Source organism: Aptenodytes patagonicus, chromosome 26 (genome assembly GCF_965638725.1).
Source record: "Aptenodytes patagonicus chromosome 26, bAptPat1.pri.cur, whole genome shotgun sequence".
In the NCBI taxonomy this organism is placed as follows: Eukaryota; Metazoa; Chordata; class Aves; order Sphenisciformes; family Spheniscidae; genus Aptenodytes; species Aptenodytes patagonicus.
Genome location: NC_134974.1, coordinates 1,438,725 through 1,464,443, shown reverse-complemented (window position 1 = coordinate 1,464,443; position 25,719 = coordinate 1,438,725). Strand labels below are relative to the sequence as shown.

Below are 25,719 nucleotides of genomic sequence, written 5' to 3'. Positions count from 1 at the left end.
GGGCTGGTGCGGCACAAGCTCCTGGGAATTCATGGCAACAGCGTCCTTGCCTCAAGCCATGTGAGGATGGAGAGCAGCAGCAGGGACAGAGAGCTGTTTCCTTGCACCCAAAAGGCAAGAGCCTTTCTTCTCCATCTCAGCTGCCTGGGCTTTTCACACATCCCAGGCACCCATGGGACGGGGGCTGGGCTCTCAGCTGGGCCCTTCAAGCTCCAGTCCCTTCCCAGACCTTTCCCAAAAAGCTCAGGGCCATGAGGGCAGGCAGTGTCGGGACAGGGAGGATGAAGCAGGCAGAGAGAGGAGAACCTTTCAGTGAAGGGCTTTTTTTTGATCAAAACATTCTCAATAAGTATTTGTTAATCAGTAAAAATAAAATAGTATTTTCTTAAAATAAAAGCAAGATTTGTGAGTACCATAGACTAATTTTCTTTTCAGCTTGTTACTACTTATAGCACACAGCCATCTGACATATCCAGTTACATTGGGGGACGTCGACATTGAAATTACCTGTTAAAATCCGACTTGCTGTTCCATGACACTGACAGAGGGTTGAGATCAAGAAATCGTACATTCACGCATGGAGCTTTTCTTTGAAAGAGTCTCAGTGAAGTAATAGGTAAATCCTCTGTCATGCACTAGTTCATATTCTTTTTACTTCACCCAGCTGACTTACAGACTCAGATAAAACTTCCCTGAGGCAACTGTTATCACAGCAATTAACAAAAAAAGAAGAGGTAGTGCTTGGTCTTTGCTCATCAGATACCTATCTTAAAAATTGTTTCCCATTGTTTACCTTCCTCCTATTGTTTCTTTTCAGAATATGCTCTGACAGAACTTCAGGCCATGTTTTTTTACTTTGTCTTTGAACACAGTCTGATGATTTCTAGTACATCGTCTGGGAAGATGTAAAATTAAAAGGAATTCCAGCACTAAATTAACTAGTGAAAAAAAAAATTGAACTAACTACTGGAAGTCTGAAAACTAGAATAATTAGCATAGGGAAGATGATAATTTCAGCTCAGTAACAATGAAAAACGGGACAGATAGGTTTCTTAGCAGCAGGACTGTGTGTGCCCAAGGCTGTGGGGTCTCCCCAAAGGCAGCTCAGCCTGGCTCTGCTGGGGCTGAGACACTGCCCTGGCCCGGCTGGCAGGGGACACATGCAGGGCAAGAGAACCCTGCAGCCCAGGCTGGGCTTTGAAAGACAAGGCGGCGAGGCAGGCGTTGGATGCAGGCTCATTTTATTGCAAGTACAGGAAAACACCCACTGGAGAAAGACACACAAAGCAGAGGCAGGCAGGCTGTCCCCCCAGGCTTCAAGAGCGGTGTTCCTTCAGGCTTCTCCCAGGAGGTGGCTGTTTCAGGGAGAAGCAAGTGTCCTCTGGGACGATGGTGGAGTTAGACATTTGGCCACTGGCAGGGGCAGGGAAGAGGAGGTGAAACAAATGAAGAAAGAAATGACAAGTGTAATTTATGGAGCTATTCTGACTCCACTGTATTAAGTGGAAGTCTTTGATGCTCTGCCCCTTACTCAGGAGCTCAGCTGAGGATCAAGATTGTATTATGCATTTGTCAGTCATTCTTTAGTCAAGGCGTATTTCTGTAGGATTTAGCAGGGCCCACAGCTGCCATGGCTGTACCTGTTGTACCGGTAGGAGTAAGGGCTGCAATAGCTGGAACCATAGGATCTACCGTAGCCATACAGGCCCCTGTAACCCAGGGAGCTCCCATAGCCGTACAGACCCCCACAGCCCAGGGAAGAGCTCCCATATCCATACAGACCTCCATAGCCCAGGGAGCCATAGCCCCCATAGCCATACAGACCCCCGTAGCCCAGGGAGCCATAGCCCCCATAGCCAAGGGAGCCCCCATAGCCCCCGAGGACGGGTACGCCAGAGGATCCCACAACCGAATCCTGGGGGAAAGAGCTGAGGATGGGGCCGGGGAAGGTGACGACGACTGGAGGTGGCTGGATCACAGTCGTGGTGTCAGGGCACTGACGGACACACGGCTCATTCCCACTGTCAGCGATGGGCTGGGGGCGGTTGATGCCACAGGCAGAGGTGGAGCACATGTCGTAGCAAGACATCTCGCAGGGATGGAGGTCAGTCTACAAGAGTTGATTTTACCAAATATAAGACATTATTTACATACATAAATGTGCTATAGAGTTCGCTGCTTTTCCTCAGACAAGAGTGTTTTGAAGTACACCAATTTACCCATGTCTATTAGAAATGAAAATTGAAGCAGAACAACAAAATTATTTGCTCAGATGCTTTGGTGAGTCAGTGGATCAGCAAGGACTGGGACTCCAAGAATGGAGTATGTTGTTATGCATGATTTCATGACTAAGTCTTCATTCCCACTCATCTCCTTTGTGCTGAGCCTTGTGAGAACAGGGATTATAAGTCATTGTCTATTCAAATTTGCTCAGTAACTTGTTTGATGAGACCATTACAAGGGAATTGCAAAGATTATTGTCCCCAGTTTCCAAACATTGAATCAAGGCACTGAGATATTTACAACTAGCTTAATAACAGTGTTTTGATTCTGGGCTCCAGACTCTCTTGAAAAAATCTCACCCCAAATAACTTGCCCCCGTTAACAGGAAAAACCCAGTGCTTCACCTGTCAGATCCTTAAATTCCCTCCATGACCCCTCTTTCCCTTAGTTAAATAAATTTCTTACAGAGCATTTGACAGCTCTTAATTCCTCTCTGTGTCCTGCTCTAGTGCCTGATCTCTGGTAGTATTCATGTCCATTTATCTTAATGTAAAAGCACCTTGAGTGATCTGTAATAGAATAAACTGGAGATAATGGAAGGTCTGCTTCTAAGCTCAGCATTCCCCTGTGAACCATGAAGATTTAAACTTTTTCAAATAATTTCCAGTTACCCATATAAACAAACAGAGAAGAGGAATGCATAATGAACTAGTCATATCATTTCTTTAGCTGTTCCAAGTGAACTAATAACGCACTTAATTTTCTGCCATACCAAGAAACTTTCAGTTTGCTTTGAAATTAAATGCTAACCCTGAATGCAACGAACACTTGTGCATAACACATTCAATCATTTTTGTAAGCTTTATCATTTTACCTAAAATTTTACCCACTAGTTCTAAACAGAAGAGACCATCCTAGATTAAATTGTATAGCAAAGAGCTATTCCAATAGTTGTACAGAGCAGATTCAGACTTACCCAATTCACTGAGAAGAACGAGTGAAGAAAAGAGGTTGGAAGAACCCTGAGTGGAGTGAGCTTTTATACAGTTCAGACTGCCTGAGGGATGAGAAGCTGGTTTTGTGAATGTGGATCTAATTAGTTGACACAGCACATTTTTTGCATTGATAGCTCCGCAAAGTGATGAAATTGTTTCGCTTTCTGTTTTTTTGTTTGTTACTTGATTTCAATTATCATGTAACATAACACACGCGTTACATCACGCAAGGTTCTTTCATCTAAAAGAGTGATGGGTGAAATCAATGCATCTTTCATCCTAAAACATGATTCATGAAATTAATATCAGTTTTCTATTCTCTTTGGAGTTGCACCATGTAGTAAACTGCTTATACATAGGTATCCTTCTTCTGTTGTCTTACATGACAATGATGCTCAGACATTTATCAGAAATAACCTGCTGTGAGGTGTTTCTTTCAAAGTCCCTCACATAAGTTTTCTCTCTTCTTAAAGATAAAATATGGTCTGTCCTTAAATCCTCAGGAAGGCAGGCAATATTTTTTGTGTGCTTAGGTTTATTTTTGAGATGTGATACAATTCGTATTGGAAACCATGGAGTATTCTCAATATTCTCTGAATCAAATTATATTGTGAGTGTTCCCAAACACACAGTGGCAGATGTCCAAAACAGCCTTAGGTTTTATCTGACCCTCAAACTACAGCTTAAAGCTGAATTTAGTTCTGAAAGGAGAGATATTTATATTTTGAATGCTCAGGATGGAAAGCTCAAAATAATCCAAGTGTACGTTGAATTAATATCAAAATTTGTGATTTACTGAGATAGCTGTTTTTGTAGAAGGTATATAGGAGAAACCCCAAATTTAATTGTATTAGAAAAAAAGCCTTTCTTTTTTGAAAGGAAGAAGAGAGCTGTGAAGTGAGATTTCAGAGTAACAGACTAAGCCACAGTCTAATAGCATTAACAACTCAATGGCTTCATCCCAGAATATGCAATTCTTACTGGTGTCCCATTTGCTCATCTTCTATGTTTTATCTCTGCTCTTCTGGCATGTCTGCAGGTACATTCAACAGGCTCCTTTTGGCTGTTCAAAACTGCTGAGAACTCCTGCCTAAATCAAAGACCATTCACAGGTGTTAAAGGATTTCTGCAGCTCTTATTCCACTTGCATATCCAATAGATAAAAGCAACTTTTTAGACATCAAAGTGTCTAAAGTGTCATCAAAGTGATATCAAAAAGTGGACAGATTCCCAGTGCATATCCAAAATTATAAGCAGTCAGGGATACTCAAAACTTTCAGCCCAGTTTGATCCACAAGCTTGAGAGGATACATTTTCCTGAAGTTTCCTTTAATTTCTAGCTTGCTCCTCAGGAGTCCTTGGTCCTGGTCTACAACTGATCTTGCAGCTAACCCCGTCATTGATGGCATCGTTCAGTAGAGAGCAATTATGAGGTGGGAATCCACTGGGAAGGGCAAATGCTGGCTTTTGCTGAGGTTTGTTTCTTTGTTTATGCCATTATTGTAATACTATATTATTATCATGGTTTTCATAATCATCAACGTGGTTATCTTCAGACCACATATTATTTCTAAATTATGAGCTTTTCCAAATCCGGAGATACATATGGAGACTTCCTAATCTATAATACTGAAAAAAGCCATCTCAAAGTTTTACAAGAACATTCCAAGGGATTTTCAAATACCTCATGAGCACCCATTACTGGCTTATACATACTGTGTCATAATGATATAAAAAGTATGCCTGGATGCATACACCCCACTATTATGAGAGATTATCACATTAAAATGAGTAATTTAAGATCATTTGGGTCTTTCCTGTAATCAGTTCATGGTTTATAACACTTTTTGGACCTTCCTTTCTTTGACTTTAAAAATAAAATCTACCTTTTTATTAAAGTGCACATTGGTCCAGAAACAGAAATCTGCTTATGTTAACTGAACTATTAGCCAACAACAACAACAAAAAAACCAACAGGGTACGATGGGGTCTGTCTCCTTTGTGTCAGGGCTAGAATCCCTTTCAGTAGTCATGTCTTATCACCTGATTTACTTGCTTCTCTTAGTCCTATATTCCTAGGTGTGTCTCTAACATGTAACAAATAGGAGGAGAAAACACAATAAAATATAAAGGAAAGCAAAGCTCAATGAAATAACTCAGAAAAATCAGTTTCCATAGACTTGTGACTGCCAGCTGAAATATTTCTCTGTTCCTGGGACTGAAAGACAACTAGTAGAGAACCGTCCAAAAGCCATTAAAAGATGTTCCTGATTATTGTGTTTGCCTTGTATTAAGTAGCTGGAGGTAGAAGTGCTAAGCCTGCAGAAAAAATGTTTTTACCCTTGTTATTTGTCTCCAGCCTTCATCTGAGATCCTAAAAGAAATTCCATTTTGTCTCCAGGTATACTGTTGATTACACTAAAAGACCTGTAACCAGACAAAAGATATTACTGTCCTTCTGTCATCCTGATTATGCAGGACTCTTAAATAAATCAAGTCAGTTTACTTCCTCCCCTAATGCTAAAGAGAGCAATGGAATAATAAAAAAATAATTCCACACATAAACCCTGGAGATAATAGAGAGGTCTGCGGTGGAGTGTGCATGTCACGCTATGTGTGGGTTTGAAGTGCCTGCCACGCACAAGCAATAAGCAAAAACAATTTCAGCATGTTGAGAAACGTCCTACAATTTGGGGTTTGTACCTAATTATGAACTCATGCATAGGATGCCTGATGTCCTCCAGGCAACCAACAGAGCTGTATAAAAGCTCTCTGCCTTAAGTCTTTCTATCCACTTCTCCCACCTTACTTGCCTTCGTGAATTAGGTAAGTCAGACTTCTCTCAAACTTTGCTAAACTTAACTTGCTGTCGAGAACTCTTGATTTTAACATAGGACCAAATCCTCTTCAGTTACTGCCAGGCTGCCAGTGACCTATAGATTATTTGCTGCTGAAAATAATGTTTGGATCGTGCCCCTGTACTCGGCACTGGTGAGGCCGCACCTCAAATACTGTGTTCAGTTTTGGGCCCCTCACTACAAGAAGGACGTCGAGGGGCTGGAGCGTGTCCAGAGAAGGGCAACGAGGCTGGTGAGGGGTCTGGAGAACAAGTCTGATGAGGAGCGGCTGAGAGAACTGGGGTTGTTTAGCCTGGAGAAAAGGAGGCTGAGGGGAGACCTCATCGCTCTCTACAACTCCCTGAAAGGAGGTTGTAGCGAGGTGGGGGTCGGTCTCTTCTCCCAAGTAACAAGCGATAGGACGAGAGGAAATGGCCTCAAGTTGCGCCAGGGGAGGTTTAGATTGGACGTGAGGAAAAATGTCTTTACTGAAAGAGTGGTTAAACATTGGAACAGGCTGCCCAGGGAAGTGGTTGAGTCCCCATCCCTGGAGGTATTTAAAAGACGAGTAGATGAGGCACTTAGGGACATGGTTTAGTGGGCATGGGGGTGTTGGGTTGACAGTTGGACTCGATGATCTTAGAGGTCTTTTCCAACCTCAATGATTCTATGATTCTATGGTTCCTCATTCGTTACCAGGCACTGTAAAGACAGGCTCCAGAAGAGGGGTATATCAAGCAGTTTTGAATGCCAAACTTGTAACATTTTAGCACTTCAAAGAATTCTTTGACTATTTTAGGAGATAAAGAATAGTTCATATACATGGTTGTATATGGCTGCATTTAGCAGAGTTCTGCTGAGTTTTTAACAGGAAAGATCAAACCATCAACTAATAGTAACGTAGTACTATCAGAATTAACTCTGAAAATACCAAAGATACAATTGAAAAGTACATGACTTTGTCATACTAAAGTCAAAACTAGCCTCCAGATTACAGTGCTAGGAAGAATAGTGGTAGAAAATATGTTTACTTCCCAGATTTATTGCTGATACCCTGTTGGACTGCTTCATCATAACCTAATATTTGATACTTCTTTAATGTTAACATAAATGACTGTGTTTTACAGACTGACCTCCATCCCTGCGAGATGTCTTGCTATGACATGTGCTCCACCTCTGCCTGTGGCATCAACCGCCCCCAGCCCATCGCTGACAGTGGGAATGAACCGTGTGTCCGTCAGTGCCCTGACACCACGACTGTGATCCAGCCACCTCCAGTTGTTGTTACCTTCCCTGGCCCCATCCTCAGCTCTTTCCCCCAGGATTCGGTTGTGGGATCCTCTGGTGCACCCATCCTCGGGGGCTATGGGGGCTCCCTTGGCTATGGGGGCTATGGCTCCCTGGGCTACGGGGGTCTGTATGGCTATGGGGGCTATGGCTCCCTGGGCTATGGAGGTCTGTATGGATATGGGAGCTCTTCCCTGGGCTGTGGGGGTCTGTACGGCTATGGGGGCTCCCTGGGTTACAGGGGCCTGTACGGCTACAGTAGATCCTATGGTTCCAGCTATTGCAGCCCTTACTCCTACCGGTACAACAGGTACAGCCATGGCAGCTGTGGGCCCTGCTAAATCCTACAGAAATATCCTAAGTGAGGTGTAACCGACAAATGAGATGCAATGGTTTCACAGCTGAAGAGGTCTGAACCTCCACTGCTCTGTTCCAAGACCACAGAGCTGGAACCTTCAGCCCCTTTTGAATTTCTCCTCTTAACTTCTACTTTCAGTTTCTGCCCTAATGCTTCTCCTGTCACATTTCCGTATTACCTGGGGTAAACAGGTAACAAAGTTGCCCAACATGGTTCCTGTTCATTCAAATCAACAGCTAAGACTCAGGAAGAGGAAAAAAAAAAAAAAAAAAAATCAATCATACTGAACGTACCCCTGACTGGAGAACAGTTTTGTACTTCTTGGAGACTCTGAAAATGCATTCCTTTTCTCACTATCATTAAAAGTTTATTGCATCAAAGTTGCCATGTTCTGGTGTTCTTTTCTCATGTTTTTATCCTTGTTATTTGTCTTAGGAGAAGTCTAACCTGTGCAGCTGTCAGTAACAGTCTAAACTATGTAGATGAATGTCCTGCCCCAAAAAATCAGGGATTTCAAACGTACAAAGGAAGTGTGAAGCCCTCAGCACAGAAGGAACTACTGTCCTGCCCTCCCCATATTTCAGATAAAGACTCTTGACATTTTTGAAGAATTTGGTTTCTTGGTCGTACCTCCACTGGTTACAGATTAGTAGCGGTAAAGAAATGAAACAGTAGATTACTAATTTTAAACTCTTTCCTAAAAACATTAGACTTTAGTAAGAATTTCTTCCACATAAGTCTTTGATTCATCTCTTTGAACTTCAGGTTGTCACTCAAGTACTTGAGCTCTGTCCTCAGAATTAGTCTCTGCAGAAAGTTGAATTAATTTTCTGTCAAATCCTTAAAGAAAGTTAGTTTTCTAGGCCATCCAATGGAACTTTTAAATCTGAAGTTTAGGTAATGATCTTTCTGTATAATCATGAAATCTGAGGTGTTGGATGTTTTTTTGACAGAAAAACAGCTACTCCATACGGCTACCCCAAGGGCTAATTCATCTATGCCAGCAAGAACAGCTGGAACAGATAGAACAGAGTTATGGTGCCTGGAAAGCTTAAAAGGTAGAAAAAGTCATAACCCTGTATACATATCCTCAACACTGTTGTTGTGTTTCCCAATTCCTCCTGCATGGGAAGTCCTCACAATAGAAACCCCCGTTTTCAGCAGCTCTACCTTTCAGCCTCTCCCATGATATTCCTCATCTAAAAGGTCCATTAGACATCCTACCCACCTCTGAAGAGCTCTTTTCCTTTTTGCAGCTTCTCTAATCCTCTTCCTCTCAGCAGCTCCATGCCAATACCCTTCACTGCACTCTCCCCACCTCCCTAAATCCCTTCTGACTCAGGAGCATCCCTCCCACCTGAGGGCCTCATCTGCTGTGCTTTTCCCCATAATCTGCTTTGAATCCAGCCTCAGCTGAGCCACCAGCTCTGCTCCTGCTACGATCACCAAAGACATTCAAGTGGCTATTTAGGGAATGGAGGTTTAGTGTGGTTTCTTTCTAAACATGTTATTATTGTAACCCAGGCCAGCTGGGGAGGGAGGATTTCTGCTCCCAAATGTGTGCACTGAATGCACCAAAGGGTGACTGACTTCACTGATAGCTGGGCCATTTCAGCTGTGTTTTTGAAGTCTGAGCCTCATCCTATGTAAGGATGTGAGTTTTCCGCATTTACAGAGAAAAGAGCTGTATATCCATAGCAGAAGAAATTAAAACTAAAAGTTGATTTGTTTGATGCAGAGTAGAATCATTTAATGAGAAATAAACATTCACAGAAAAGCATTGTAGAATATCAAGAATATGCATCAGAGTGCAGGCAATTCCTTCCATGATTGTTCTTCTTTGGTTGGACAATGAAGTGCCATTTTATAAGAACATAAATTACTTGTTTTATCCCACCCGTTATACACATAGATGGAAAAAAGCCCAAAAGACCATGAGTAGAGGTGAAGAAGTTAAGGATGTGCTGTGTGCTCCCGGCTCCACTGCAGTGGGGTGGCAGTGATCAGGACTTCACAACGTCTCCTTTGGGATCACAGCTGTGGATCAAGATTGTATCTCTCAGTTGCCGGTTATTCCTTATTCAGGGGATATTTCTGTTGTGTTTAGCAGGGCCCACAGCTGCCGCGGCTGTACCTGTTGTACCGGTAGGAGTAAGGGCTGCAATAGCCATAACCGTAGGGCCTACCATAACCATACAGACCCCTGTAACCCAGGGAGCCCCCATAGCCGTACAGACCCCCATAGCCCAGGGAGCCATAACCCCCATAGCCATACAGACCCCCGTAGCCCAGGGAGCCATAACCCCCATAGCCCCCAAGGACGGGTGCTCCAGAGGATCCCACAACCGAATCCTGGGGGAAAGAGCTGAGGATGGGGCCGGGGAAGGTGACGACGACTGGGGGTGGCTGGATCACAGTCGTGGTGTCAGGGCACTGACGGACACACGGCTCATTCCCACTGTCAGCGATGGGCTGGGGGCGGTAGACGCCATAGGCAGAGGTGGAGCACAGGTCGTAGCAAGACATCTCGCAGGGATAGAGGTAAACTGCAACACACACTGATGATTAGACTAAGTAGAAGACAAAGACTTCAAAATTCAACAGTTTACATTAAAATAATGAGTCAAGTACAGGATTTTGAGTAAATAAATTGATTTCCCACTTTGCAATCATAATCCTTTTTTTTCAAAAAGCAGATTTTTGAAAATTCTCTAAAAAATGTCTACACATGCAAAGGCATATGGGAAACATTATGCCTAGCTCTGAAAGTGTTGTCCCTCACAAATATCCTGCGAAGAACTTAGATATATTTCTACACATTAAACTGAAAACTGAGAAGCAAAAGCAGAGAAAGCAAAGTGACTTTGTCCAAGGTCATTTGATGAGTCAGTAGGAAAACTTGGATTTGGGTTCAGCAGGTTTACATGAAATGTAGTTTATATATAACTTAATTACAGTAGCTTCTTCTTCCCACTCATCCCAATTTTGCTGAGAGTTGTAGGAACAACAGATTATGGGATTGTCACTGCCCAGATTGCTCAGAAAGCCATTTGTCAAGACAATAAAGGACAGATGGTAGTGTTGTTATCCCGATTCCCACCTACACAGCCACTGTATGGATACAGCCTGGACAATTTCAATATAAATCACCATTTTAGTCCCTAATGTCTTTCAAAAAACTCATTTCAAATTATTATTCCCCGGACAAACCAGGACTTCTTGGTAAACCCAAGAATTCAGCCTATATTCTCCCCTCTAAACTCAGTTATTTTCTCCAAGGGTGATTTTACTCTTCTCCACTCCCTATGTCCTGCAAGTCCTTAGAAGGGTTCTGAGGAAGAATATGAAAGCAAGAAAGTAAAGGACAGACAAATCTCAAAGATTTGCTGTACGAGGACAACACACACAACTTTCTCAGATGCATTGCTTGTTCGTCTCAGGTTGCATGAATGGCTGCAGTGGTGATGCTCTTGTTGTTGAACCTCATAACATGCGAACTTTGGAATAAGTTAAATGCATTCAAGTAAGGGTAGTGCTATGCATGTCCCAGTGTTCCTGACACTGAGAACTCCGCCGTGCCCCATGCACCAAATAGGTGTATCTGCCACCCCAGAGCCAGCATTAGAGTCGCTGTCCCAAGGCAGTGCAGATACACTCAACAGTATGGATGGTGGACATCAACTGAAGTTGAAACCAGCAATAAAATATAGAATTACAGAATCATAGAATAGTTTGGGTTGGAAGGGACCTTTAAAAGTCATCTAGTCCAACCCCCCTGCTGTGGGCAGGGACATCTTCAACTAGATCAGGTTGCTCAGAGCCCTGTCCAACCTGACCTTGAATAAATACATTATAATAAATAAATACAGATACATTGATAGAAATAGAGAAGAATCAGACTTACCCAAGTCACCAAGAAGTCAAGGGAAGCGTTTGGAAGAGCTATGAGAGAGAAGAGCTTTTATATTGGAGCAGCTGGAGGTACAGGATCAACATTGGTTGCCCACCCCAATTTCAAACACGTGTAACCTGTCGAGATGATGAAATTGCTGTGTTCATTGTTGGAGTTTATGAGTCCTTTCAAATTTGTTTGTAACAGGACCTAAACATTACTTTACATTATAGAGAATTCTTTCATCTTGTGACTTGTTGGGGAAAATTAATACCTGGCATTATTCCAGTCACTTCCTTGAAATTACGACAGAAATCATTAAGCCAGCTTCTCTTGTATTAATTTAACGCCTGGAGAGTGTCTCATGGGTTTATCAGAATTACAAACTGCTGTCATGGACAGGATTTTTGTTTAAGTACATATAATTCACATTACAATGTGCCAGGACAGAAGTTAAAGACTGTCAATGTGATATGCAGGAAGATTGGGGGTGGTTTCTGCATGTTTAGCTTCCCCACCCACAGGTGGAGGACACAACACCCTTGGGAGTCGATGATGTTTTTCAGTAGTATTTGACACTGGCCATGAGAGGGACAATTCAGCTCTGAAGAGCAGCAGCAATTCCAGGGACCTGCAACATGTGCTTCAGTCTCTAAATAAGGCTTACGTGGAAATTGAAGTTTAGCTTTGAGCAGAAAAATTGTGAAATCCTTAGTTTTGGAGTGCTGGGAACTCTCTTCATGCAGATATGAGCTGAATCAGTTTCTCCATCTGTCAGTCACTCAAACAGTTATATTCTCTTACAAAATGTGTGGGGATAAGTCCGCACAATTTCACATAGAAGGTGGAGAGGAAGCCTTTATCTTCCTGGGGCTTGTTTTTGTTTTTTAAGAGATAAACATGGAATGCGTTTCTGAAGTTAACTAAAGCTACAAAGGGATTGGAGATCCCAAAGAGAATTTTCCCAGGTATTGTTGGGTTGATGTTGTCGGTGCAAAGATGGTACTTGAAAATAATCAATAGGCCTGAGGTAACCCAAGCTTTTTCAGTACAAATGGATCCTCTGGTGCAAAAATTGAAATGTGACAGAAATGCTTTGAATTATTGACTTTGATTCTCAGGAATTCATGACCTCCTGTAATACACTATCGTTGCTGCAAACCTAAGTCCAGAACAGGGCTGAGCTGGCAGTTGCTGCGAACAGGGAACAATTATGAACTTGGAATGCACGACGCAAAACAAAGACTGGTTCTTCCCTTGTTTACAGATGTGTTATTTTAATACTGCAGACTCTATGCCATAAATTATCTCTAAATTAAGAGGTGGGTTTCTCAGTCTTTGAGGTGGTTAGAAGTTTTTTGGGACAATAATATTTTCAAGCTTCCAGGGAGCAAGTCTTTTCGAATGCTGCAAACTATCCACTAATGTTTTGAGAATGCATTCTTACAATTAGATTAAAGGCATGTGCCTGGATTTAGGTGTCTAGCAATTATGGAATGACATCACACTAAAATATGTAAGTCAAGGTATTTGTATCCTTGGTATAATCAGTCCATGGCTGAATGCTGGGAATTTGTGCATCTTCAGTTTTTTTCAATGTAGAAGTATAGAATGAAACATTTAAATAAAATACAGCATTTCATAAGCTCATATCATATCATATCACACTCATAATCAGTGTATCTTTATCATTTTCAGTTGCACATCAGACCACAGAAACAGAGGATTTAATTATTTTCTTGAGATGTTACAATTCTTTCAATGATCAGCCTTTATCCATGTAAACGGTTTCTCTGTCTCTATCATGACGTATCTCCGGATAGCTTTAGCAAGTTGCCGCCAGTCATGTTTCATTTAATTTCGTTTCTCAGTAGTCTTCAATATTGCCTGATCTGAAGATGGACCTAAAAATGGATCCCTGAAGGCTTTGTATCAGGAGACAGAAAACTGGAAAATGTGGGTGACAAATGCTTTGCAAAGAAAGCGCCTTGCAATCTTGAGAACAGAAAGGGTAAGTATTAGTTTGCCTCTAGACTCCAACCTGGGTTGAAATACAGTGAGGGAGACCTGCTAGAAAAATCTGAGTAGTTTAAAAGGATGTGCTCTCTCTGCCTTCTGCTTAAAATCTCATTGGTCTTCTTCCATGGTTGTAGAATGATGGTCCAAAGGACTTGCCAGTGTTTGAGAAAAGGGCAGGGAGAGTAATCCATGGCTGAATGCACAACAAAGAAAGCAAGAGGTATTTCCCCAAGTCCCTCGTTCATTAGATGAGGCCAGCATTGTGTTCAGGAGCAAAAGCCAAATAATAGAAAACCATTTAAGGACCACAGGATGTTTTCTACGGCTTCCTTTGAGTGCAGTATTGGTCTCACGTTAAGTAGCTGAGAGTGCGAATGATAAAGATAAAAATGACAACCCCAAAGTTGCTCTAATGAACTCCATTTTATCGCCAGTTATCTTGCAGCCTGGATTTAATGGAAAGATCTGTGCACATCAGGTGACCACAGCCGCGTAGTGAGCAGCCTAGTTTTGCCATTAATAATGGAGAAGCTAAGGAAGAGCGTTAGTATAATTCTTGTAACACCAAGGATGTGAATGAAATCATAACAGGAATGAATATGACATGTAACTATCAGAGATGAAAGAGGCTTCTGTGATGAAGTGCACCTATCTTATTTCACGAGACTTCGAACCAACAAATAAACACATAGTCAGCAAAACTTTGAGGACCTACGTGTCATATTAGTTTTGGGTTTGCCCCAATTACGCACATGCACAAATTGCACCTTAAGTGATCCCCATGATCTAGGGAACTGTATAAAAGCTCTCCCAACTCAGGGCTCTTCATTCCACCTTGCTTGCTTTATTCACCTCTGTGAAAAGGGTAAGTATCATTCTATTTGATCTCTTTCCTAAAATTTGAGTATCTCTTTTCTGCCGGTTTTAATTAAGGTCGGAATCATCCATAAGTATTCTAAGATTCTTAATAACATTGGATTATTTCACCATGAATTTATTTTTCTTATTTGGTGTTGGATATCCATGTATTTGGGTTTAAAATTGTAAACTTAGTTTTTTCAAAAATTATTGTTTCCAATTAATGCAAATTTGAGCTATCAAAGCAGCTTCCAAAACATCAGCAGAAGATTTCTTCAATCACTAGGAATTTTTTAAGGATTTTGCATGAAAGTTTTTGATATGTGTCTATGTATATGTATGTATTTGTTGAGGGGACAAGCTTAACCAGAAAGAATATGGAAGTATTGTCTAAAGAAGTATTGGAAAACAGAGATGAAACTAGGAAATCCTAGTAACCTACCCTTTACATTGTCCTTGCTTTGAGCAGGGAGTTGGACTAGATGACCTCCAGAAGTCTCTCCTAATCTAATATTTTACTGGTTCTAGTGGGGAAAAAAATTGTTCACAGGCGGTATTGATTCCTAGTCCTTCCACAGATTTTCTTTTAGATTGGATCATATCCTATGGTGACAATCTTTCTGAAGAGCTCAGATCTCAGCATACCTATCTGCAGTAGAAACCTAGCCCTAGTTATCTGAGTGTACCGGTTTCCCATCTGGGAAATCAGACAAGTAATCTTTTCACCCACGCTGTGACTCTCAAGCTACTTTGCAAGCACTTCAGGGCAGGGAATGCCTTATTTAATCCATGTTTATAGCAGGTTCAGCATACTGGCAGCATGGTTTTAGCTATTGCTTCTGGAAGCACGTTACAAGTCAATATGCCAGAGTTGTTCTTCCAGCTACCCATTAATTTACCACATGAGCTTTCCTGGTTGTCAGGTTATAATGCTCTGGTTTTGCTAGTATAAAACAAACATAAAATGACCTTTTAGACACAGATATTGTAAGAGTGGCTGCAAAGTATAGTGGAAGTAATTTGCAAAGAGAAGTGCTGGATAGTATTTTTGCAGTGTTTGCCAGTGGGGTAGAACAAAGAACTACTTCTTAAAGGGAACCAAGTATGAGAAATTAGGAACGAGACCACAGAAGAGATGACTGCTCAGTGTGCAATCTGGGCAATGCTGATTTACAAGAGGGAGAGATGTCTCATGAAAAATACTGAAGAGAAGGAAGGACAATCAAGACCTGAAAGATAAAGCCATTATTCTAGTCCATGAGTCCAACTCTCAAACTCTTTTTCCCAATGAATTTGTGTCTTTTGTTTACTCATCAGTGCGTTGCAGCTTACCTCCATCCCTGCGAGATGTCTTGCTACGACCTGTGCTCCACCTCTGCCTATGGCATCTACCGCCCCCAGCCCATCGCTGACAGTGGGAATGAGCCATGTGTCCGTCAGTGCCCTGACACCACGACTGTGATCCAGCCACCCCCAGTCGTCGTCACCTTCCCCGGCCCCATCCTCAGCTCTTTCCCCCAGGATTCGGTTGTGGGATCCTCTGGAGCACCCGTCCTTGGGGGCTATGGGGGTTATGGCTCCCTGGGCTACGGGGGTCTGTACGGCTATGGGGGTTATGGCTCCCTGGGCTATGGGGGTCTGTACGGCTATGGGGGCTATGGCTCCTCCCTGGGCTATGGGGGTCTGTACGGCTATGGGGGCTTCCTGGGTTACAGGGGTCTGTATGGTTATGGTAGGCCCTACGGTTATGGCTATTGCAGCCCTTACTCCTACCGGTACAACAGGTACAGCCGCGGCAGCTGCGGGCCCTGCTAAACACAACAGGAAAATCCACTGAATAATGTACAAGTGAAAAACAAAATGCAGATCCACCGATGAGCAGATGAGTGACAGCTTTGTGAAAGCACTCACAAGTCCTCTTCAGAGCAGTGCCTTCTGCATGCTCCGCACCTCTCCTTTTTTTCCCTTCAATTCTTTCCTGATATCTTCATGGGTTCAATACCTTGTTATCTTCTACTTTATCGTACTTGTGACAATGCAGTGAGACATTTAACAGTGTCTTTCAAAATGCATTTGACTCTGACATCTTGCATATACATTCTTGATATTGCAATATATTTTTGTTCCTTTCAGTCTCATTAAAAATCTGTTGCATCATTTAAAATAAGTGTGTTGTGGTTTTGTGTTCTCATCCATTCTGAATTTGCCAACTTTTCTGGATAAAGCTGCCTGTTGTACATATGGCTGCAATAGTATTGTGCAAACCCTGCCCACATAGCGAAAGTTTCCATGAGGAGCCCTTGCTAGGCCTGTTTCACCACTGAATTACAACAACATGGTCACAACTTGCTGGCCATAGATGAACAGCAGCCTTCTACTTTATTAGACTTCCCACTCATGAGTTTGTGAGATAATTCCCTGAACTACAAGTGACTGTTCACACTCTGAAAGTTAAGATCTTGCTTATTCCACTACAGACTTCTAATCCAATGTCATACAAATAATTTCACCACCACAGCCCTTAATGGAAGATTGGTGACTAAATGAATTCCAGATTCTGTGTTTCTCTAGCACAGACCAGCCCAGATCCATGCTTATTAAATTGTCTCACTCTCCAAAATTCTGGCTGTGTGCAGATGACACTTCTTCAAAACCACAATAAGGACCATATGCATAATTTCACAGTATATCTGATTGAGTTCCTGGGTTTGGGACTTCTTTGGTTCTGTTTAAGTTATGTATATATTAAATAGAAACAGAATGTGTGTAAATATTGTATAGGTAGCCTAAACCTGAACAAAAATACTGCACCATACATGGCATATCTTTTTAGGTTATCAGTAAAGTATGTAACCATCTCCTGATTCAAGCAGATGCTTATCTTGCAAGATAGTTTTCTTTATGTGGTTCAGCTGCCAAGAGATCTTAGGCTATGTATTTTACTACAGTAAGAAGTATGGCTAAGCATAATGTAACACTGTTCAGAGAACATCCGACCAGAAACTGAAGGCAGAATATCACAGAATCATAGAATCATAGAATCATTGAGGTTGGAAAAGACCTCTAAGACCATCGAGTCCAACCATCAACCCAACACCACCATGCCCACTAAACCATGTCCCTAAGCGCCTCATCTACACGTCTTTTAAATACCTCCAGGGATGGGGACTCCACCACTTCCCTGGGCAGCCTGTTCCAAGGTTTAATCACTCTTTCAGTAAAGACATTTTTCCTCACGTCCAATCTAAACCTCCCCTGGCGCAACTTGAGGCCATTTCCTCTCGTCCTATCGCTTGTTACTTGGGAGAAGAGACCGACCCCCACCTCGCTACAACCTCCTTTCAGGGAGTTGTAGAGAGCGATGAGGTCTCCCCTGAGCCTCCTTTTCTCCAGGCTAAACAACCCCAATTCCCTCAGCTGCTCCTCATAAGACTTGTTCTCCAGACCCCTCAACCAGCCTCGTTGCCCTTCTCTGGACACGCTCCAGCACGTCTTTCTTGTAGTGAGGGGCCCAAAACTGAACACAGTATTCGAGGTGCGGCCTCACCAGGGCCGAGTACAGGGGCACGATCACTTCCCTACTCCTGCTGGCCACACTATTTCTGATACAGGCCAGGATGCCATTGGCCTTCTTGGCTGCCTGGGCACACTGCCGGCTCATGTTCAGCCGGCTGTCGACCAGCACCCCCAGGTCCTTTTCCGACAGGCAGCTTTCCAGCCACTCTTCCCCAAGCCTGTAGCGCTGCATGGGGTTGTTGTGGCTGAAGTGCAGGACCCGGCACTTGGCCTTGTTGAACCTCATACAGTTGGCCTCGGCCCATCGATCCAGCCTGTCCAGGTCCCTCTGCAGAGCCTTCCTATCCTCGAGCAGATCAACACTCCCGCCCAACTTGGTGTCGTCTGCAAACTTACTGAGGATGCACTCAATCCCCTCATCCAGATCATTGATAAAGATATTGAACAAGACCGGCCCCAAAACTGAGCCCTGGGGAACACCGCTCGTGACCGGCCGCCAACTGGATTGAACTCCATTCACCACAACTCTCTGGGCCCGGCCGTCCAGCCAGTTTTTGACCCAGCGCAGAGTCCACCTGTCTAAGCCGTGAGCCGCCAGCTTCTCGAGGAGAATGCTGTGGGAGACGGTGTCAAAGGCCTTACTGAAGTCCAGGTAGACCACATCCACAGCCTTTCCCTCATCCACTAGGCGGGTCACCTGGTCATAGAAGGAGATCAGGTTGGTCAAGCAGGACCTGCCTCTCATGAACCCGTGCGGGCTGGGCCTGATCCCCTGGTTGTCCCGCTCATGCCTTGTGAGCGCCCTCAAGATGAACCGCTCCATCATCTTCCCCGGCACCGAGGTCAGGCTGACAGGCCTGTAGTTCCCCGGATCCTCCTTCCGTCCCTTCTTGTAGATGGGCGTCACATTGGCAAGCCTCCAGTCATCCGGGACCTCTCCCGTTAACCAGGACTGCTTCATGAATATTTCTTCATTAATATGAAGAAAGGAAGGCAAGAGCTGCTGCGCATGCCCACCTCCACTCTCTGTAACTGCACGGTGCATACAGCACACTTCTCAGCACTCACTACCTGAAAAGTCAGCTATAAATCTGCCTTTTATTTGTTTTTATTTAGTTGTCTCTGGTAAATTGAATAGCTCTCCAGTAAGACCCACAGCTTCTACAGTGGTATCCAGTATCAAAACAACAGCCAGAAGGGATGTTCTACTTGCTGCCAGGACCTGAAAATCTGTAAGAAAATCTGTTGTGGTAAAGACTACCACAACAAAATCTCCTGTAACAAAAGAAGCCCTTAAGTATGGGTGCTAACAGAGATCCCGCTATGCTGTCCTGAAGGAAGGAACTAAGCATCTGGGCTGGCAAGGTGATGACAATGGATGGTGGCTGAGCCACTGCCCTCAGGTCAGGGCAGTCAGCTCCTTGCAGCTATCAGTGCTGGTGCTAGACATGAATTGGCCAACTGGAAACATGACTGTGTAAGCGTAACACAGCACAAATTCCCCTGGAACAGGAAGAAAAGCTTAGATCTCATGGAAATGGGAAAGGCACAGCAGTCTGGATCCTCTGCAACACTAATTTAGTTCCAGATCCATCCCATCTAATTGTAGCTACCCCACCAAGATCTACTTGTTGCTGTGGATGTAATTCCTCAAATTTGTATAAGCCCTGTAAGAAAAATGGTTTTTAAGTGATGGTTAATCATTGGTTTGTGAAAACATGGGAATACAGAAGGTCACATGCTTCCTCAGACAAATGATTGCTCTTATCCTATACCTTGTCTCTGATAAAAGTCAGTTCCACGTCATCTAAAGTTTAGTGTAAAAATCCTGATGTTATGCATTATCGAATGAACTGTCCAAAGGCTCACCTGATTCCTAACACCCTGGAGGCTCTTTTCACTGTGAGTAAGGAAGCTTTGCTTACATCTCTTTCAAGCTTTGGCTTTCTTCCATACAAGCTAATTTGAAACAGCAACTGGAAGACCAAGTAATTAACTATGAAGAGGACATATCCTCTGTTAAACATGGCTGCGACTGAGGCCTTTGTGGTGCAGGAGTACAGAGCAGTTTGTGGGATTACAGTCTGGAGTTTTGGTATCTGTTTAGCAGATTATAACCCTGAGATTTGAACTAGTAGAGAGCTGACAGCTCCTATACAATCCATTGTGGAAAATACCAGCTTAGCCCTTAAAACCTGCATATAACATTGCCTCCTCATAAATGACAAAAGAGGACTAATTTAAATTTACAGAAAAAGAACAGTTTGATATCTAGAAAATAGCTGGGTCTGGGAAGAAGGAGTCAAGAGAAGTAAATACAAGGCAGTTTTTAGGAGGCATTTTTTATACATTTCCTCAAACTACCTGAAGAACCTGAGACTCCCATTAACACCAGCCCACATTCATCACATGTGGTTTACCTCAAAATGATGAAACAGTTTTGCTTAATATTTATATTTATTAGTTGATTCAAATTCTCACGCTGCATGAAATGCAAATTACAAAACAAATATTTCTTTCATCTTAGCACTTAATTGGCAAGATTCATTCCTGGTAACGTTCCATTAAATACATTAGAATGACAGGAGGAATTATGCTGGCTTCATTTATTTACCTCTTCTTTTATTGGTTGACATAATGATGGTGGCTCAAATGTTAATTATAATTGCCATCTGCTTTCATACACAGATTTTCTTTCCATCCTTCCTTACCCATGCTAGAAAAAGTATAATTGATACAAAACATGGTGTCTTTCTTGTGAAATCAGCAACCCTTATATGAAGTTGGAATTAAGATTTGGATAGGACCATCTTGCACTTTTCAGGGGAAAAATCAAAAGATACTTTGCAAAGTACTTTTTAAAATCATCCAGACCCATGCCTTGTCTCCCAGACTACCCAGCTGTATGGTTTCTTCACATTTGAGAGGTAAATTCATTGGTGACAACAAAGGCAAACAGTTTCTTAGCCAGATTACAGGCAACTTGTTAAATACATTTTTTTTTAGGAAGCTGAGCATTTGTTTAAAACACAGAAGGAAAGTAGACCATTCACAGTTAGACTAGGAAGGTCCTAGGAAAAGCTTTCAAAACATGAGGACAGAGGCAGATGTTGCAGATCTTGGTGCTACAGACGCTGAAGGGGATGTGAATTAATACAACATCAACACTGAAAGAGCTTATATGCAAACTTAAACAAATAAATTAAAACCTAAATTATAAAAGAAAATCAACTGAAATCCTAAGGTTAGCAATCATGAGCTGGTAAAGGGAACAGGAAGAGTGCTCTTGGCCAGTACAATTTAATAAATATATTTCAAAATGCTGGGCTGCTTGAATCCAACCACATACTTATATTACAATAATGACGCACCACTTCATGCGTAAACTATTAAGGAGGGTTTGGGAAGTGCTTAAAAACACACACAAAAAATATTTGAAGAACCTGTGTGAGTGTTATTGCTCTTGTGATCCCCTAGGGCCATCTCAAAGTCTGGAAAAAATAATCTCATAATTTAAGTATAACTTCTGGTAGAAATGTTGCGGTGTTTTTTATTTGCCAAACAACCGATCCATAGGCAAATGAGGATTTCTGAGGCTGGACCAGGCACTGTTTATTACCCAGAATTTCAGAATATGGAAATATGGGTGGGACACATCTCATCAAACCTTCCCTGCTTAGAAGCTGGGGGTTTCAGTTGAGCTTGTTGTCTGTCTCCATAGTCAATGAAAGTAAAATTGTTATGTTTTGAGGGTGATACCAATTCTGGCAAGGTAAACATCTGAGACGGGATGAATTGTCTTGCAGAAATTCTTGTCCCTCCCCACTAAGTATTGGGGAAGCCTGAATAATTTCAAATGACAAGTCACTTGAAATCTTGGCAGTCAAAATTGGGCTCTGCGACAATATGCACTCTGCAGGTGATGTCCTGCTAGTCAGGAAATAAAGAAGAGAAGAAAAAAAATCCATTGTTGCAATAACTATTCCTCGTATAATTCCATTGCTTTTCCTGCCACTTACCCAGTAAGTCTAGGAAGGAAGCACTCAAAAATTGTTTCTGTGACATCCTCCAGCGAAACTTTGGTTCAATTCCTTTGTAAGGTGAAGGAGTAGATCTAAGGGCAAACTACACTCCATCATATGAACAAAAACAAAGAGAAGATATAGATTGAATGAATGCAGTGGTTGTCAGAAACATATAATTTCACAAAGAAACTGAGAAATTTGCATCTGCTTCACCACTGTCTTGTGTTATGTCCTCCTTCGGAGCTGTGCAATGTCAATACAGAGTAGCTAGTAACTATTAATCTGTTTGCAATTGCAGCCATTCAACATTGCTGAACCTGCGAGATAATCTCTGTGTGCCTTTGCAGATTCCAGGTGAAAAATAAGCAAAAAAATACTGATATCCCTTCAGAGGAAACTTTAGCCTTTGGTTTAAACACTGTTTCAGGTATGAAAATACTGTATTTTCTGCTGGTCTTGCCAAGCAGCAAGGAAAATTCAGGATTTCTAAATCAAAGACCATTAGACAATGTCCATTATTACCATAGGTACAGGACCTCTCGCATGTTTTGTGGCTGTGTGTGGGAAAAGGATCAGAAGGTGTCTTCCACCTCACTGAACGTTTCATTGCAAAATGTGTGAGTAGATTAGATTACAGCCTAGGTCTAAAGCACTTAAATACAAACATGTATACGACAGCAGGTTATAGCTCTGATTAAAATCATTATGGGAAGATAATGAAGGAAGTGTTAAATAGAACCAGTTTAATTCCTCCTGCAATGCCAGTGAGCAGGGTGGAATGATACCAGCAAAGAAGCTGGTCAATTAGGCTTCAAGATGAAAGAGGACTGGGAGCTGGAATGTGCATATCATGCTATTCAGGGATTTAGGGTGATTTTGCAAACAGCAAGCGAAAACAGTTTCATCACTTTGGGAAGTTATATGTGCTTCAAATTTGGGCTGGTTGGGGATTATTATTTCATGTGTACAGTGTGCCTCAGACCCCCCAGGCAATCTGAAGGACTGTATAAAAGGAGCAGGTAACGCAGACCTATTCCATCTCCCTCTCCTGCGTACTTTCCTCTACATCAGGTAAGTCTGATGCCATTTCATTTCTTTCTAAATGCCAGAATGTCTTTGCACTGGAGCTTAGAAAACTGTTCACTACTATTACATTAGAGTTTTTAGGACTATTTTTTGAATCTCTCTCTTTCTCTCTCCATCATTTCATTTTTTTGTTACTGGTAAGCTTTAAGAGTCAAGACCAGGGTTTGAGGCATTTATTTCACTGTAATTCATATTTGGGCATTCTTGCACTGTTAGCGGATTGAAAATGTAGGATGGCATAAGCTTTGAAAGGCAGAATTCTCCTGTACCATTTCATTTAATGACTGAACCAGAGAGACATGGCCATATCCTAAGCTGCTTAATGACTCAGCTGAAGAAAGAGCATTATCTACATGGGAATTTTATTGCAGAATAATCCTAGCTTGTATGTAGTTTTTATGGATAGGTAAAAAATAAATCCTGCTTATTTTAAACCCTAGTTATTTTCACCAGAGACAATAATAAGGGAAGTAAACTGGTGGTCTGGTCCAGTGTGTTTGTCATATGTCCATTTGTAAATCCAGATCCAGATTAGCTGCTCAGATACCCTGAGTTCAATGATTTGATTCTCTGCATTTCAGGGCTACTTTATGAACATCATAATATTTCCTCTTTTTTACTGGAAAAAGTGCTAAGTCACAAGCTTTTGTGACCAGACATCTAGCTGAAATGGTAGTTTGCAAACTGTATTTTTATCTGATGAAGGAAATCAGCTCCTTACACTTTACCAACCTGCTCCACACTCTATATGAAATTACACTGCTATGCCAAGAAATATTTGGATAGAAATATTTTCTAGGGTGTATTTACTTATTACATCAAGTATATGAATCTATCCTCAGGCTCAAATGCTTTGGGGGGGTTTACCAGAGGGATTACAGAGATTAAGAGAATGTAGAACTAAAAGGGAACAACAGAAAGTATATTACCCCAAAGAGCTTGAAAAGAAACAGGGACCAGGAAAGGAGGAGGAAATGTGTGGTTAAAGCAGTGCTGGGTTCTTGACTCCATCCCATCTCTCCCAAGACAAAACCTGCTTCTGTCCCATTTGGTATAACGAGGAGGTCAGCTCTGGTGTAGCTCCTGCAGTTCCTGGCTTTCAGCCCACATCCACCAGGGAGGAGCACTGGCATTTGAGTAAAAAATGTACTGCCGACACTCTGTTCCTCTGGGAAGGAACAGGAATTAAAAAAAAAAAGAAACAGCAATTTCAGAAGGCTTGGCAGATGTGACAAGTGCAGGGATTACTGGATGGGGAAGATCAGAGCAATGCTGATTGACAGGAAAGTTTGTGAACAGTGTCATCAATTTTGCTTATACATCTGGTGATCATTTTGCCTTTTCCCCAACAACGCAGCACAAAACCTTGACCTGTTGTTCCAGTAGATCTTGTGCTTTGTTTTTACGCAGCTCTGTGCTCTGTGTTTCAGGATCACCTTCACCCCTGCAAAGAAATGTCTTGCTATGACCTGTGCCCCACCAGCAGCAGCATCGCCTGCCCCCAGCCCATTGCTAACAGCTGTAATGAGCCGTGTGTCCAGCAGTGCCCCGACTCGACGACCCTGATCCAGCCACCCCCCGTTGTTGTCACTTTCCCCGGCCCCATCCTCAGCTCCTTCCCCCAGCAAACCGTGGTGGGCTCCTCGGGAGCACCCGCTTTTGGGGGCTCCCTGGGGCTGGGGGGTCTCTACGGCTCTGGGAGCCTTTACGGTTATGGGGGTTCTCTGGGATATGGGGCCCAGTATGGATATGGAAGTTCAGCCCTCTCCACGCTCGGCGGCGGCTACTGCAGCCCATACTCCTCCCGCCGGTACAGCCGGTTCCTCCGCGACAGCTGTGGACCCTGCTAAAGGCAGCAGAGAGGTCTCAGAAGAGCCACGCATGAAGGCCCAAACACAGAGCAATGAGGATGGGCGTTCAGCGTTCCTGCAGCCCTACAATGGAGCTACTGCCACTTAGCATTTCTGATCTTTCTTCTACTTCTTGTTTACCCTTAAGTTTCTAGTTTGTTGTTTGTTATTGTTGCCTGTTCCAGCTTTCCCTTTTTTTTTAACCATCGTAGGGCAGCCTATTCCATATGGACATCACTCATAATGACAAGTATCTTCATCAGTAATTGCACAACAGACAGAAAAAAGCCAGCTGAGGACAGCAATATCTCTGAGCAGGACATTTGTTGAACATTCTCCGAAATTGTCTGGAAACAGATTTTTCATATTCTGTGATATCTCGCTTTGCAAACATAGGCATTTCTTGCTCATTAAAATTTTGTTGCATCACACAGCAACCTTCTGGTTTCCCTTCCTCCCTTCATCTACAGCCTGCCCTGGGTGACATCTTCCCATGGGCAGGACCAAGCTGCTAACTAAGCAGTAGTAGCGCAGAACATTTTAGCACAGACTGAATCTACACAGTGTCACAAATGTTTCCGTAATGATACTCCTGAGTAGCAGCTTTCCATCCTTTGGAGATATGAAAAGTTTAAAATAACATAGTATCTTAACTCCTGTTATTTAAACATTATTTCAGTGGGGCCTTTCCATGAGCATCCAAAGAGAGAATTGTGGATTTCTGTGTTGAGCTCAGCACGACCACAAATGCCACCAAGGTGGTGCCCAGCAGA

General features: G+C 42.6%; 5 protein-coding genes across 5 annotated transcripts; 3 read left to right on the top strand and 2 right to left on the bottom strand.

Moving 5' to 3' along the window:
* Nucleotides 1-1,224: 1,224 nt before the first annotated feature.
* On the bottom strand, nucleotides 1,225-3,204 carry LOC143171192 (scale keratin-like). The gene is made up of 2 exons (XM_076359993.1): nucleotides 3,200-3,204; nucleotides 1,225-2,110 (listed from the first exon to the last, which is right to left on the bottom strand). The coding sequence occupies exon 2, from the start codon at nucleotides 2,087-2,089 to the stop codon at nucleotides 1,610-1,612; it is 480 nt and encodes a 159-aa protein (XP_076216108.1). The 5' UTR covers nucleotides 2,090-2,110; nucleotides 3,200-3,204; the 3' UTR covers nucleotides 1,225-1,609.
* A 3,984-nt stretch (nucleotides 3,205-7,188) lies between these two features.
* Nucleotides 7,189-8,074, top strand: LOC143171193 (scale keratin-like). The gene has a single exon (XM_076359994.1). It carries the CDS (start codon nucleotides 7,204-7,206, stop codon nucleotides 7,681-7,683), a length of 480 nt encoding a protein of 159 aa, XP_076216109.1. The 5' UTR covers nucleotides 7,189-7,203; the 3' UTR covers nucleotides 7,684-8,074.
* Nucleotides 8,075-9,424: 1,350 nt separating this feature from the next.
* Nucleotides 9,425-10,241, bottom strand: LOC143171046 (scale keratin-like). The gene has a single exon (XM_076359796.1). The coding sequence runs from the start codon at nucleotides 10,224-10,226 to the stop codon at nucleotides 9,804-9,806; it is 423 nt and encodes a 140-aa protein (XP_076215911.1). The 5' UTR covers nucleotides 10,227-10,241; the 3' UTR covers nucleotides 9,425-9,803.
* Nucleotides 10,242-15,791: 5,550 nt separating this feature from the next.
* LOC143171044 (scale keratin-like) lies at nucleotides 15,792-16,627 on the top strand. Its single transcript, XM_076359791.1, has one exon. It carries the CDS (start codon nucleotides 15,817-15,819, stop codon nucleotides 16,282-16,284), a length of 468 nt encoding a protein of 155 aa, XP_076215906.1. The 5' UTR covers nucleotides 15,792-15,816; the 3' UTR covers nucleotides 16,285-16,627.
* Nucleotides 16,628-23,037: 6,410 nt separating this feature from the next.
* Nucleotides 23,038-25,383, top strand: LOC143171053 (scale keratin-like). Its single transcript, XM_076359807.1, has 2 exons — nucleotides 23,038-23,081; nucleotides 24,527-25,383. Exon 2 carries the CDS (start codon nucleotides 24,551-24,553, stop codon nucleotides 24,944-24,946), a length of 396 nt encoding a protein of 131 aa, XP_076215922.1. The 5' UTR covers nucleotides 23,038-23,081; nucleotides 24,527-24,550; the 3' UTR covers nucleotides 24,947-25,383.
* The last annotated feature ends 336 nt before the right edge of the window (nucleotides 25,384-25,719 follow it).

Excerpts from the sequence above, each read along its gene's own strand:
- LOC143171193 (XM_076359994.1), top strand. The coding sequence starts at position 7,204 with ATGTCTTGCTATGACATGTGCTCCACCTCTGCCTGTGGCATCAACCGC.
- LOC143171046 (XM_076359796.1), bottom strand. The coding sequence starts at position 10,226 with ATGTCTTGCTACGACCTGTGCTCCACCTCTGCCTATGGCGTCTACCGC.
- LOC143171053 (XM_076359807.1), top strand. The coding sequence starts at position 24,551 with ATGTCTTGCTATGACCTGTGCCCCACCAGCAGCAGCATCGCCTGCCCC.
- LOC143171044 (XM_076359791.1), top strand. The coding sequence starts at position 15,817 with ATGTCTTGCTACGACCTGTGCTCCACCTCTGCCTATGGCATCTACCGC.
- LOC143171192 (XM_076359993.1), bottom strand. The coding sequence starts at position 2,089 with ATGTCTTGCTACGACATGTGCTCCACCTCTGCCTGTGGCATCAACCGC.